Below are 16,709 nucleotides of genomic sequence, written 5' to 3'. Positions count from 1 at the left end.
TGGGATGTGGCACCTTTGCTGAAGTATTTGGGTGATATGTTTCCTTTGACAGCCCTGGAGGTGGATTCATTGACCAGGAAATTCGTTTGTTTGATAGCACTTACAACAGCACAAAGAGCACAAACATTGGTTAATTTAAACCTTGAACATATGCAGGATTTTGGACACTATATTGTTTTTACAGTCCCAGAACTTATGAAAACATCCAAGCCATCAAAGCCATTTTATAAAGTAACATTGTACAAATATTCTCAGGAAAGATTATGTGTAGTTTCAACCTTAAGATGTTATGTGTCACAGACAGTAAACATACGGAAGAGTAATAAACTTTTAGTTTCTTTCAGAAGAGGTTTGCAAGTGTCCACTTCCACAGTGGCAAGATGGATGAGAGAAGTGATGAGGGCGGCTGGAATTGATCGACAGTTTAAGCCTCATTCAGTTAGAGGAGCGTCTGTGTCGGCAGCATACACGACGGGGACATCCTTGAGGGACATACTGGAAACGGCAAACTGGGCATCAGCCGAGAGCTTTAGGAGGTTCTACTTAAGAGATATTGATGACCCGGGTTCATTTTCAACCAGTGTTCTGCAGACAGGGCAGTGATAAGATGTCAATGATATAGACTTTGTGAAATGTGGTGTAATTTTGAAATACTAATGAATGAGTGAACTTGAGTTGCAGTGTGGTTTTCTTTTTCATGGTTATCTGGAATGTTGGCGGATTCTTTGAAAGTGCATATTATTTAACTAGTAAGCCGTAGGGCTGAATGGAAGAGAATCCCCCCTCATCCAAGTATCACGATGGATGAGAGGGATTCTCTGTAATGAAGCCCGGAGGCTGGAGAGTTAAATACTCTCCCAAGTCTCTGGGTTTCTATTTCTGCTGTTTAGTTTTGGATCTCCCACCCTATAGTTGCACACAATCTGCCAACATTTCTCTTTGAAATAAGCGTGTGTCTAGGCTTGGTTATGTCTTTTTATATGGTGCCCTCTCACATGGGTCAGGCACGTGCAATGCAATATCGATAAGATAATTTTCAACTTTGAACTTCAGTGTCGCGCACCCAACAGGTTGACAAGTGCATATTATTTAACTCTCAAGCCTCCGGGCTTCATTACAGAGAATCCCTCTCATCCATCGTGATACTTGGATGAGGCGGGATTTTCTTGACATTATTTTATTTGTATTTGTTTCATCGAGATATCATTCCCTTTATAAATGATGAATTTATTTTAAATTTGTGCACTTCAGGACCACTGTTAGATTAACTCAAGCGTCTCTGTGATTCAGTGATGTCACGAGAAACTGTAAGGTAGACAAGTTTCCGCTTCACATTATTTCTGTTTAGCAATGGCCACCATCAACAGGTTGGTTGTTCTGCCATGATACTGGGGTGCGCATGTTAAGATTGTTCTTACAAAATGATAAAAACTGGTTAAAAATGAAAAAAAGTTTTCATACAGGAACTTTGTCACCTTGGCTTTGAAGGCCTCAGGTGATGGAGAAAACATTATTCACGGCGGCAAGGCATTTCAGTCTCGGCTGGTACGTGGGGAAATGAATGTTTACAAAGTCGTTCCTAGTTGATGGTTGTTGATAAATAACTGTTTTTGTTCATATTTCGTGCTATACGTCAAGGTTTAAGAGACACCCTTCTGTTTTAATGGCTACTTTTCCTGTGTGGATCTTGTAGAATAACGCTAGTCAAGCACCCTTCCTTCTTTCCTCTAGTGACCTCCATTTTAGATGTTGTCTCAGTGACACTATAGCGGTTCCCATTCTTGTTCGTGACGTCTCTAGCACTTCGTCGTTAGCTTGTCTATTTCATTTTGATGGTAAGGGTCCCAAGCGGGCTAGTGTATTCGACTAGTGGTCACACTTAGGTTTGGTAGACGTTTGTCTTTAACTCATGTCGCGCTGGTGTTTAAGGAACGTTTTAGGAACCCCAGTGTCTTTTTACAGATGCTATTTACATGTTCGTTCCTCTGTAGATCTGACTGTTCAGTCAGCGTTGTGTACTGATGCTTTGATGTGTCAAGGTAACTTAAAGGATATAAATATTGCTGATGGTTAAGACATTGCATATCTCTGGGTGGAATGACATTTTCCAGGTAGATTACCAGATGGGTCATTCTGAAGGACATCAAAGTTTGTATCCGAGGAAATGGTAAGGTACACTATTGTTTCATCAGCGAATAGTCGTACGGTTGATTTCATCTCCTCAGACATGTCGTTTGATGTAAAAGAGGAACAACGACGAGTCAAATAGACTCCCGTGGGCGACCACTGATTCTACATCAATGTTTGGCGAGTGCTTTCCATCGACGACTACTGACTGTGATCGATTCCGCAGGAAACGTTTGATCCACCGGTTGGCCTTAGTCTAATACCATAATGTGTTCGTTTGTGGATGAGGTGGCTATGATTGACCCTTTCAAAAGCATTGAAGAAATACATAACAGGGATATTGGTTATCTCATACTGTTCGTGACGCCATCTGCAAATTCGACCAGTTGCGTTTCACATGATCTTTTGCTACGAGAGCCATCTTGTAAGTGATATAGTTAATGTTATGTTAATCAGTGTGAGACATAGTAGGGGTATTGACTATGTCCTCCATTACAGCAGACAGAAGTTAATGACAGTTTCCTGTGTTATATTTCTTCCTTTTCTTTTGTAGACTGGACCGACGTTTGATGCTCGCCAATCTGATCGGATTACTCCTGTATCTAATGAGATGATAAAGATGTCTATTCTGATGACAGTTCCTTATTTCCCTTGGTTTTGTCTCGTCCGGATGCTTTATTAGGATTGATGCTTCTTAGGAACTTGAGTAGGTCATTTTCCTTCCTTGATGTGTAGGCTCTTTTCTGGGGGAAAGTCCCTGTCGTATTACAGCGTGTAGTGAATTCGTAACTTGTGTAATCGTCTTTTGAGGAAAATGCTGATTAAAACTTACTTTTGAGGATTGTTGCTGGATTGCAATGTATGATGCCTTCGCTTCGGAGGGTCCAATGGTGGTTCTCTTTTGTTTGATATAGGCATACTGAAGTTTCATTAATCATTCTCACGAGTGGTTACCATGTTTGTATATTTCCAGTAGGTCCGTCTCAGTTCTCTTTGGACCGTTTGAGTTCCTTATCTTAAGCTGTTTCGTACAGCTATATACCTTGTTTCTTTGGCGTATAAGTCGTTTGATCTCTGATGTTAACCATGGAAGACCATCTATAGGCTAAGTAAGCTTGTGTGTAGTGTGTGTTGTTAGGCTGTGTTCGAGGCCTTTCTAAAACAGGGTCCAAAAGGCCTCGATTGTGTCGCCGATTGAAGCTTGTCTTTATATTATGTTGTATCTGATTTTAGTTTATTACAGTTAGCTCGTCTATATAATGGGATCTTACGATGGGCCTGTGTCCTCGTTGTTGGTTTGATGTCGACCTCAGAGAAGTCGAGATCGTGGTCTGATAGCCCCGGAATAACCAAGATACATGTGAAACGTGAAGGATTTGAAAGGATCTCTAGGTCGTGTGTATTGGTTACATGTGTTGGTTCTTCGACTAGCTGGACCACCCCGTGCTCGTCTAGAATGTAATGGATACTTGGACAGGGTGACTCAGGAATTAGGACCCAGGTTTCCAGTCCCATCCTGGTAGGTTGAAGTCGCCTCCGATAATGCTGAAAGCGTTATTACTCCTACCTGCTCTCACTATAATTCGTCCTAAACCTTGTACACTGAACTCGTTAGATGTCTTTGGGTTGTAGTATAATGTAATAAGTAGATGTTTGGATGCTACTAGGCTGACCTTGGTCCATACTATTTCAGTCTGTTTGTAGTTCTGGCTCGGGTGAGGTAAATAGGACGTTAGTGATAGCAATCATCATACCTCAACCATTAACATATCGGTCCTTCCGATAAACTTTGTAGATCAGTAGGAGTATCTGGTCATCAGTAATGCTGGGGTCGATCCAGATTTCTGAACCTAGTATGATATCTAGTTTTGTGTTCTCTATCAGGTTTTTAACTTGACCTTGTTTAGATTTAATAGACTGGAAGTTAACAGTAGAATTTTGTAGAGGAGGAATATTCCTTCTCTTGCCTTTGGTTTTGTCTGGAGTAGACGCATGAATGGGTCGGATACATTAAGATAATTTGATGGCTTTGTGGATATCTTTCAGAAAAATACTCGTATTTCACTGATCGTTTTATTGAATAAATTCTAGAGTATGAATACTTTTCAATACACCGATGTGTTTGTTTAGTTGCAACTCATCGACGTAACAATGATACCGAGATACGATTATTAAGGGGTCCGAAACTAATGTACCAAGGATATATTTCGTGTATTTCACACAATGTCGTAACACACTGACTTACGTTTAAGACTGTTTCATATAATTATGGCTACAACACGAACTTCAGTTTTCATAAAGTATTAGAATAAAACGATACGTCTTTCTGCAAATCATTCAACTTGTTTCCTCTTTAGTCGAAGCAATTCTCGTCGTTCATGATGACCGCAATGACCTTTATTTGTACGTATGTGGTATGATTTAACCTCATCGGCCATTAATTCCAGTTGAGCTAGGACATCGATAATCGATGACGTGAAGACTCTTGATATCTATCAGTACAGACCTAAATCGATGGATGTCTGTCCTGTTGTCCGTTTCTGTACAATCCATACATTTCAGGGATTTATTCCCGTGACTACACTGGCTGAGTCGTGATCGCATTGCAACGTCCAAAACAAATCGTCCGTATAAAGATACAGTTAAGATTATTTTTATACATTATACAGTATGCCTACGTGTTCCTGTTGAGATCTAGCCTTACTGCACTCTCTAGGTTCGTTCTAGCCTTCAGGTCACGTCCATCCTTTCTAACATACACATGATATACACGGCTAGGAAGCCAGCTCGTGAAGAAACGGAAATGACGTCAATTACTTGAGCCCCATTAGTTTCCGGTTGATGTTTTTTCCCGTATACTTTTCTTATGTGACTTTCAAGCAAAATTTAAGACTGTAGCAAAGTCATATGTAATCATTCTTTTGATATTTTGTGTGTGAACCTGATTTGTACATGAGAATTAAAACACCTTTTAATCGAGCTGATGACTAGATTATACAAAAAAACTGATTTCACTTTCATGTATTTTATACATGATGTAGAGAGATCGCTAAAGCTGAAAAAACTCTTTTACGTGTAAATTCAAGGCACACTGAATGATACAGAGCCCGATATCATACCATCGCAGTTATTCACCTTGTAGTTGCGGTCGAATTCTATCTTTATTTTAAAGAACTATTGACATGATTAAAACCCTTATCTTCAGGTATAAAGTAATCATGTTATTTAGTCTAAACAATAGTCGTTATGGTTTTTCATACAACATTCAGTAGTAGAATTCATGATGAAGTCTTTTTCTATCCTTTTTAACACTCTCGTGTAATTTCCTACCACACCGGTATACAATAGAAGTTCTTAAAACACAACCAGCAGGAAATCAGAGTGTAACGTTTCCATGACTACACTGTTACCTTAATCTTATAACACAACCAGTAGGAAATTAGAGTGTAACGTTTCAATAACTACACTGTTGCCCTCATCTTATAACACAACCAGTAGGAAATTAGAGTGTAACGTTTCAATAACTACACTGTTACCTTTATCTTATAACACAACCAGTAGAAGATTAGAGTGTAACGTTTCAATAACTACACAGTTACCTTCATCTTATAACACAACCAGTAGGAAATTAGAGTGTAACGTTTCAATAACTACACTGTTGCCCTCATCTTATAACACAACCAGTAGGAAGTTAGATTGTAACGTTTCAATAACTACACTGTTACCTTTATCTTATAACACAACCAGTAGGAAATTAGAGTGTAACGTTTCAATAACTACACTGTTGCCCTCATCTTATAACACAACCAGTAGGAAATTAGATTGTAACGTTTCAATAACTACACTGTTACCTTTATCTTATAACACAACCAGTAGAAGATTAGAGTGTAACGTTTCAATAACTGCACTGTTCCCCTCATCTTATAACACAACCAGTAGGAAATTAGAGTGTAACGTTTCAATAACTACACTGTTGCCCTCATCTAATAACACAACCAGTAGAAGATTAGAGTGTGACGTTTCCATGACTACACGGTTACCTTCATCTTATAACACAACCAGTAGAAGATTAGAGTGTGACGTTTCCATGACTACACGGTTACCTTCATCTTATAACACAACCAGTAGAAGATTAGAGTGTGACGTTTCCATGACTACACGGTTACCTTCATCTTATAACACAACCATTAGAAGATTAGAGTGTGACGTTTCCATGACTACACGGTTACCTTCATCTTATAACACAACCAGTAGAAGATTAGAGTGTGACGTTTCCATGACTACACGGTTACCTTCATCTTATAACACAACCAGGAGAAGATTAGAGTGTGACGTTTCCATGACTACACGGTTACATTCATCTTATAACACAACCAGTAGAAGATTAGAGTGTGACGTTTCCATGACTACACGGTTACCTTCATCTTATAACACAACCAGTAGAAGATTAGAGTGTGACGTTTCCATGACTACACAGTTACCTTCATCTTATAACACACCCAGTAGAAGATTAGAGTGTGACGTTTCCATGACTACACGGTTACTTCATCTTATAACACACCCAGTAGAAGATTAGAGTGTGACGTTTCCATGACTACACGGTTACCTTCATCTTATAACACACCCAGTAGAAGATTAGAGTGTGACGTTTCCATGACTACACGGTTACCTTCATCTTATAACACAACCAGTAAAAGATTAGAGTGTGACGTTTCCATGACTACACGGTTACCTTCATCTTATGTTCTTGTAGTTCTATTCCTTCACATTTGATTCAGTTATGGATTGATACATGCGGTATTTAAAGATTGATATTTGATATGCAAGTACAGAACTATGTAGATTTCAGTCCAAAACGTTTCCTTTGTCACGTTTAATTCAATCTAATAATAGCACATACGCCTGTACTTAACGTTCTGCTAAACAGATGGGACCAGTGCAACTCTTCATTTAGATTTTGACTTTCTTTCCATGACTTTGGATTTTCCTCAATTGCCTCCAAGGCTTCGAAATTCAGGACCTTGGCATCACCGACCAGATCGGCCTACAGCTGTATGATGAAGTCTAGCTGAAGAGATCGGCCTACAGCTTTATGATGAAGACTAGCTGAAGAGATTGGCCTACAGCTGTATGATGCATCATCACTGACGAGATCGGCCTACAGTTGTATGATGAAGACTAGCTGAGGAGACTGGCCTACAGTTGTATGATGAAGACTAGCTGAGGATATCGGCCTACAGCTGTATGATGCAGCATCACTGACGAGATCGGCCTACAGCTGTATGATGCAGCATCACTGACGAGATCGGCCTACAGCTGTATGATGCAGTATCACTGAGGAGATCGGCCAACAGCTGTATGATGTAGCATCACTGACGAGATCGGCCTATAGCTGTATGATGCATCATCACTGACGAGATCGGCCTAAAGCTGTATGATGCAGTATCACTGAGGAGATCGGCCTACAGCTATGTGATGAATCATCACTGACGAAATCCGCCTAAAGCTGTATGATGCAGCATCACTGACGAGATCGGCCTACAGCTGTATGATGCAGCATCACTGACGAGATCGGCCTACAGCTGTATGATGCAGCATCACTGACGAGATCGGCCTACAGCTGTATGATGAAGACTAGCTGAGGATATCGGCCAACAGCTGTATGATGTAGCATCACTGACGAGATCGGCCTATAGCTGTATGATGCATCATCACTGACGAGATCGGCCTACAGCTGTATGATGCAGTATCACTGAGGAGATCGGCCTACAGCTATGTGATGAATCATCACTGACGAAATCCGCCTAAAGCTGTATGATGCAGCATCACAGCTGTATGATGAAGACGAGAGATCGGCCTACAGCTGTATGATGCAGCATCACTGACGAGATCGGCCTACAGCTGTATGATGCAGCATCACTGACGAGATCGGCCTACAGCTGTATGATGCATCATCACTGACGAGATCGTCCTACAGCTGTATGATGCAGCATCACTGACGAGATCGGCCTACAGCTGTATGATGCAGCATCACTGACGAGATCGGCCTACAGCTGTATGATGCAGCATCACTGACGAGATCGGCCTACAGCTGTATGATGCAGCATCACTGACGAGATCGGCCTACAGCTGTATGATGCATCATCACTGACGAGATCGGCCTACAGCTGTATGATGAAGACTAGCTGAGGAGATCGTCCAACAGCTGTATGATGTAGCATCACTGACGAGATCGGCCCACAGCTGTATGATGCAGCATCACTGACGAGATCGGCCTACAGCTGTATGATGCATCATCACTGACGAGATCGTCCTACAGCTGTATGATGCAGCATCACTGACGAGATCGGCCTACAGCGGTATGATGCATCATCACTGACGAGATCGGCCTACAGCGGTATGATGAAGCATCACTGACGATATCGGCCTACTGTGTGATGCCGTCTATTTTATGTTTGATTCTACTCTAACTACACGTGTAACTATAAAGATATATATAAATGTGTTTTCCACTTTAACGTCTTTTGGTACAATCTTTTCGGATTGGTATTGGGTGGAAATTGACATGAAAATACATATCACACTTAAATACGGGGATTTGGTATTTGACTCCTCAAGCACAGGTTGCCCAGGTGACTGGTCATCCTGTTTTCTGTACTTAAACACATTATGCTTTCCATTGGGCTCTATTTTTGTCACTACCCTTAACATGGTTTTGTATTTGTTCTAGTAAGTGTTGTTATAATCATTATCAACATTCTTTATAACGCTTATAAAGAAAGATACAAGAGACAACAGGAAACACATACATCATTTTCATTGGCCTAATACAAATGTAGAAATATTTCGTTCTCTGTATGGAGTAATGGTTCCCCTAGGATCTAGATTCAACATTATAAACTAGCCATGTCGAATTCCTTAATTAGTCATTACATCTTGTATGCAATTATTTAAAAAAGCTACATATCTTTTAATTTGGAACTGGTGTGAACTCTAGTGTTGTTGGTGTTACAAACATTAAGTAATTAACAGGGGAGAAGTATTGAAAGACAGATTATTGTCCGTCTACCATTAATCGACCTGATATATCAGACGTATCTAATGATATCATACTCCCCTGTTACAGACTTGAATCATTCGTCGATAAAATTGTCCGTAATTAGATTGATTTGTGTGCACGACTGATAGGAAGTTCCTTCAGAAAGCGCAAACAAACAATATCCTAGATGACACGATCTACTATGGCTTTGCCATTGTCGCCTTTGTCAAATTTACTACGACGAATTAGTCAATATATTTTATCTAAATTCATTTAACTTTGGCATTAAGCAGAGTAAATACCAACTTACTGCTCTTTACTATATACTAAAATATAATATGTGATTTTAATGAAATTTTCCAGTGGAAATTTATTCTTTTCTTCTACTTTATGAAGTGAAAATAATCCTACCTCAGAATTAGTGACGTCATTGATAGATCAAGGAAGTCCTTTATACATATTTATGTAGAATCTATTCTCTTAATGTTGAAAAATGTTATATGAACAAAGAGGATATTGGGAATTTATCCTACCACAGCTGAACATCACAGACGTCATTTACATTAACATATTAGCCCTTTGTCGGAACTGGGGAGTGTGCACTGATACTGCCTTGTACGCATTTAAACGTTTATAACATATATTACTTTGGGTTGAATATTGAATAAAACACACACAAAATATCAGCACTTTTCAATATAATTGTACAGTTAGATACAATGAATTCAGTAGCATAATGAAGTAAATTGTAACATATAGCTGTTTCGACCTCCTAGTAATCGTCAGTGAGGCGAAGGCCCTAAATTATTGAAACCTAAGAAGCGACCGAGGAAAATTATAATTAGTCAAATGAAATGCTAAGAGGCGCATTGATGTAAATAAGGCACATGAGTTTTAATAAGGCGCATAAGTGTGAATAAGGCGCATGAGTGTGAATAAGGCGAATTAATCTCCAGATAAATAAATTTCATAATTTTCAATATTCAATGAAAAAGAGTAGTTACGTTGCTTTATGCAGAGCCCCTTTTTTCGTTAAAAATGTATTTCAATATATACAAATATTTGCTTTAAACAATCATTTGACAAGGAATAAAACTGTAGTCACAGACAATTCCTGATAAATAGTGTGACCGTTCAAAATTATCCTTATCTCTCATTTAATAAATCATATATCTTTTTCCACGAATATGTGTTGTTCCGGAAAGGTCTGTATGGAACGCATATCTGGTGTAACAAGGTTTAATTACCCGAGATGCTTTCAGTCATTTCTCCGCCTGTCCTACCCCAGACCCGATCGATGTTTGTATTCTCTTCTGACAGTCTTGAGTTAGCGATCTTGTTCAAAACAAGAGTTATCTATCTTGTTTTATTTTGGCGTCTATGACCAGAGGCAATAATTAATCGTGACGCGTACTACTCCATTGCCACATAATTAGTCTAGAGGTCTAGTCTTTAAGTTGATTGATATGTAAACTCATTCATTCTGCTTTTCTATATAAAACGCCTGATCAATACTATATTGTAGTCTAAACTACTATTACAGTAACAACATCCTCACAAATACACGGTAAGGTCAGCTCTGTTCCATTTTAATCTAGTTTGGAGATTTTTAAGTCGGAGTTATCATATTCAATAGAATTTAGCCTGAAGTGGTCAGTTTTACCCATGTACTCCAAATAGATGACACAGAACTCGTGTGAGGATTCAAAGATTAATTTGATACACCTTACTGGTGTAGCCTGATCTCTCGAATGTTTGTTGTTTTAACCAATTGCAGGCCTCGATCTGAAGTGCTTATGAAAATGTAATCACTCGCGTCCTGATTGACTCCGCCTCATTCCCTGACATATCATACCCAATGTCAGCCGGTGTTTTTGTATGAGATATTGACTGAAATAGTACAAATGTCTACTTCTGGTGTACAAAGATTGTTTTCATGTTTTCAAATATAAAGATAAATAAAGATCAGAAAATTATTGTTTCTTTTTTACAAATATTTCTATTATATCAACCAGTATATAGATAAAGTGTTTCTGGTGTTGTCGGGGAATCTATTTTATAAAACAGTATATAGATAGTGTTACAGTGTTTCTGGTGTTGTCGGGGAATCTATTTTATAAAACAGTATATAGATAGTGTTACAGTGTTTCTGGTGTTGTCGGGGAATCTATTTTATAAACAGTATATAGATAGTGTTACAGTGTTTCTGGTGTTGTCGGGGAATCTATTTTATAAACAGGTATATATAGTGTTACAGTGTTTCTGGTGTTGTCGGGGAATCTATTTGATAAAACAGGTATAGATAGTGTTACAGTGTTTCTGGTGTTGTCGGGGAATCTATTTTATAAACAGGTATAGATAGTGTTACAGTGTTTCTGGTGTTGTCGGGGAATCTATTTTATAAACAGGTATAGATAGTGTTACAGTGTTTCTGGTGTTGTCGGGGAATCTATTTTATAAAACAGTATATAGATAGTGTTACAGTGTTTCTGGTGTTGTCGGGGAATCTATTTTATAAACAGGTATAGATAGTGTTACAGTGTTTCTGGTGTTGTCGGGGAATCTATTTTATAAACAGGTATAGATAAATAGCTATTAATTCTGGTAAAACAACAGAAGAAAATGACTATAATTGTACATTTTCCAGGAAATCCATGAAGAAAATACAAGCGTTTCGTACTCTTGATTTTTACCACTTATTCCGACTTCGGAGCCAAAATTCTGTATACCAAGTGTTTACCTAATACACCTAAAGAACTGAACATGCGTTGTCATAGAAAGAACACTACTGAAATCCCAGAAAGTCCCACCAGATTTTTCACTGCCATTGAAATCCCGGAAAATCCCACCTTATCTGTCGCTACCAATGTCATCCCAGATAATCCCACCTGATCTGTCCGTATCATTGAAATCCCAGAATATCCCACCTGATCTGTCGCTTTCATTGACATATCAGAAATTCATACCTGATCTGCTTTTAACACTGACTTCTGATAAAATCCAACCTGATTTGTCATAACTAATGACACCTCAGAAAATCTCACCTGATCTGTCGCTACTATTGACATCCTAGAAAATCTCACCTGATTTGTCGCTACTATTGACATCCTAGAAAATCTCACCTGATTTGTCGTTACTATTGACATCCTAGAAAATCTCACCTGATCTGTTGCTATTATTGACATCCTAGAAAACCCCACCTGATTTGTCGCTTTCATTAAAATCTCCCTCCACATACACTTTAAAATATGCCTTTCTATTTTTCATTTCAATTCCTTAACACAAGTAGCAAAATATCAGACAAATAGATATATTACTTATTAATATGCCCTAACAATGTTTCCCCTTCACCCCTTCCCCTCCTTAGCCCGCGATTTCTGAAACAACGGTATATTTTAAAGAGCCACACGCACTCCTCGACCGATATTATTTTATATAAAAAAACAAATTCATAATTTTCTATTTTTCTCGGGTAGCAAAAGTTCTGACTAACCCTGTAATACCGCAATTTTAAAGTAAATCGCTACCAATCTAACGTAATAAATAGTTTTCAAAAAGAATTCCAAACGACTTAGTGCTAATTCATAATTATTCGGGAAGTCCTGCCTTCTGACACATGCGCAAAGAACTGTAAATAAATCTGCCGTCTTCCAACATGGCAGAAAGCATTCGAGGGAAGCGGGGAAGAAAACATGTTTTGACGGACTCCGAGTCGAAAAGAAGGAAGATGGCTGGTTCATACCCTGTATCGCTCCCTGTTTGGCTCTCTCGTGTAGTATCACTCTAAAATCAGATTCATAATTACTCTTATCATCGAATATTCGCTTTAGATAGACCCATTTCGCGATGTTCTATATGTTCGTTACCGTATCGTAGCCCCCATTTGATGATCTTTTTTGCAATTAATCGTAGTTTTTCTCGTAATCTGCACGTTTTTGTTTCATATCTAAGCATTGAAAAATGTGATCAATACATACGTTAGATGATTTCCATACAGGATATATAGAGTATTGATTGCTTTTATCGGTAAAATCTTTTTACAAGCGATGTCACATAGACGAACTACTCACCTCTCCCTCCATTTTTGTTTTGTTCTGATCGCGTCTGAACGTATCACGTGACTTTTCCTCATCAATATTCATATCCTGGTGTTGATTAATGAGACTAATTCCGGCACTGATATCTCCGGTACCATTTCAATTTCACGTTCGAAACTTTATACAAGTCTTTATTTATATATTATCTATTAGTATACAACAATTTTTCCAGTCAATAAGGTATGCAAAAATATCTATAACGGAGTGGGTTGGCTCTTTAAAGGATACATATATTTCAAAGGGAGGTAAGTAGTTATGATGATGAGTTACAAAAAATGTGCTACATCGATCCGACTCTGCGGAAGCTACTAGGGCTGTCAATCACAGATGTATTGATTTCTATAGTCTATACAGGGACGGGGAGCGGCTAAATGGTGGCGCGCACAACTATGGCTATGCCTTATTGATAATACGCGATCTGGCCTTCCGCCTTCAAAAACAGTGTTAAACACCAACACGGTGTTCAAAGTTTTTTTTTTTTATGAAACTGAAAGACAATGCATTTTAACATTATTTTCATAGTTGGCAAATTCTGCTGCAACATTTTGTTTTCATAACAAAAAATCGTGTAAAAATTGATAATTGCGATTAAATGCGAATTTTATCAAAATTGAAAACGGTTGTTCTGGAACACCTTTGGCTTATTAAGTTATAACAGAAATGACGATAATTAAATCGTTCTGTTGAAATACAAATAAAATGAATTTCGACATTTATATTTATTATCAATTTAAACTTAGTAGTGAATACTGTTCCATCAAATATACGGAAAGAAGAAAATCCACATATACGCGAATACACATGAGCAGGTTTTGGAATGAATTGCCTTAGTTAAGAAACAAGTAGTGTGACCCTATGGATTATACCTTCTGATATAAGAAAGAACAGTGATCAGATTTGGCAGAAGTCGGAAGAGTGTGTAAGAATTTCGTGCAACAGGTAATACAACGCCTCTGCGTATACTTGATCTTGTATAGGAGAGGGAAGTGTGACGTCATCGTACTGATCTAGCCGCTGGATCTGTTGCTAACTCGGATGAATCTGTAGTCAGTCTTGAAGTTCCGTAAACAGGCACGCGCATAGCTGTTTATGGTTGTTCATACCTATGTCCATGCTATTTGAAATGTTCACCAATTTCAACTACGACGTGTGGATAATCAGTTTGGTTGTGGCAGTATTTCAAGGTAAGTTTGTTTCTTCGTTTAATGAAAATGCGGATAAAATCGGAACAAAAAACAAAATTTAGAAAAAAAAAAAAATATTAAAAAAAGCAATTGTTTAGATTGGTGTTTTTCAGACGGCTACGGAAATGGATTTCCCGAATCTTGTAACAATCAAACAATAAACATTATTAGATGAATGGTATGAATAGAGAAAGTGAAAAATGGAAAGAACCATTGTTTAATTTCTAGATAATATAGTTTGAATATTATAATATTATACCACGTTGATTTTGTTACACAACACTGATAAACAAGAAATCACTATTAATAGAATACTTTTACAGATTATCTAGTTCTTTATGACACAAGTAGTCACTGTTGATTTAACGAAGTCGAATTAGCGAACTATGCCTGACCACTATAGTACATATCAGGAACATACACTGTGTATTGCGTCCAGTGTAAAACACATGAGACCAAAGTGATTCAGTTGATGCTATTCCGGCGTAATTTCTATACCTGCTGACAGAGATCGACATATAATAAGGTTTTTTTTTTATATAATTCCATCTGACGCACTATTTATGGGGTATGACGTCATATTGACCACGTTAGAAATAACCAGTGGTTGGCGAACATTTTCAAACATGAGTTTAACAACATTGGGAACATTCGTTATCATTTCACAGCTTTAGATTTGTTGAGACAAGTCAGATTGATATATATTTTGAGCGTTGAATGCTCTTGTGTTTTCAGTGGCAATAGTTAAAACTTTTTACTAAACCTCTAGTTAGCACTAACTAACGTTTGAGTGTTACAGTACTAACAGCATGCCTTACTTATGTATGAGAATACTTATGTATATATAAACATTGGCACATTCAGGAACGCTAAAGCGAAACATTAACTTCATTTAGCAACATTTAATATATTTTTTTGTTTTTTGTTTTTTTGTTTTTTTTTTGTTAAAATATCTGTATTTTCTAGTTTTTTTTCCAAATGCTGTTCGGAAACGAATATAGCCGTGTTTAATTGTGGTAATGTGATCAAAGGAAACCGGCCGTCTACTCTTCAATCTTTTGATATATGTCATACAAACATGAAAGCAAGCAATCTGAGATCGAGGAACGTTCATTTCAACTTGATTATTATATGAATGAAAGTCAATGAAAAAACTAAGGTCTATCGGCAAGCCAGGTCTTTTTAATTTTTTTTCTTTTGCATAAGACTGATGTCACGGACTAAACTGACCCGGATTGATTAAGTTTGTCATAAAATGTTTGTATTCTAACGAAAAAATATTCCTGTTTCTCATTAACAGTTTCGTACTATCCTTGAAAAAGTTAAAATATAGTCATCATACATGGATATCTAAAGGTGGTGTTGGTACAAGCGTATAGTCTATTCTTAACTGTAACTCATTGTTACAATATCTGAGTTCAGCAATATCTGCATATCACAATAAATGCTCGTCAATTTTTGACATTTCTGCAACAGGCATTCGATTTTCATCTCCAAAACAAATTCATTTTTCATACAACAGTAACCATTCTATGAAAAATATCTAAATTATGTTTTAAAATCCCGGACGTTTTCATTTCAGACAGATTAAAAAGGACATTTGCATTTAAACGTCGTAAATTACTGAAAAAAGTCTTCGTAAATGACAATGACGACCCTTTGCCATCTTATTATTGGATCAATGTGCTTTTAATAGAAGAACGCGAATGAAATGTATTTGTGTAGGAGAGGCTATCAACCCCCCCGATGTGTAAATACGGAAGAGAGTGTCGTCATTATTTGTCAGAAAATGGAAATCGAGAAACCTTTTTTGACGACTGAAAATAGAAAAAGCAGCATAGGACTTTTATGACTTTCTGTTTTTTTTCATTCCACTATCAATCTGACATGTTTTACTCGTTCGCTTTGGTTTCATCGGAGGAATCTGTTAGTCCGCTCCGATATATTTTCCAGTGCTGATGTCTCTCTTGCGCATTCTCTCTCGCGCATAATTGTTGACAAATATTACTCTCTCTCCCCCTCCCCCCCTCTCTCTCTCTGTATATATATATATATATATATATATATATATATATGATTATGATGATTTTCCGGAAGTGATTTTACAATGGGGTTTTGTTTGCATTTTTCATTGTTTAAGCAAAGCATATGTATCAGAAAACACTCCACTGTATGGTTGAATTTCGGATCTGTAATACCAAGATATCTGACGTATCGCGATCGGCTGAATGCTTTATTTAAACCAGCATCATCAATCGTCAA

The 16,709-nt window shown here is 37.7% G+C and overlaps 1 protein-coding gene across 1 annotated transcript in view; it reads left to right on the top strand.

Moving 5' to 3' along the window:
• Nucleotides 1-2,394: 2,394 nt before the first annotated feature.
• Nucleotides 2,395-16,709, top strand: part of LOC132561137 (neuronal acetylcholine receptor subunit beta-3-like) — a 104,920-nt gene continuing 90,605 nt past the window's right edge. Inside the window, exon 1 of the mRNA XM_060225866.1 lies at nt 2,395-2,551. Coding sequence (XP_060081849.1) covers nt 2,395-2,551 — 157 coding nt within the window. The remainder of the gene's footprint in view (nt 2,552-16,709) is intronic.

Source organism: Ylistrum balloti, unplaced genomic scaffold (genome assembly GCF_031769215.1).
Source record: "Ylistrum balloti isolate Yb309-2 unplaced genomic scaffold, AGI_CSIRO_Ybal_v1 Utg371150, whole genome shotgun sequence".
NCBI classification, from domain to species: Eukaryota; Metazoa; Mollusca; class Bivalvia; order Pectinida; family Pectinidae; genus Ylistrum; species Ylistrum balloti.
This window is presented reverse-complemented; position numbering and strand designations above follow the sequence as displayed.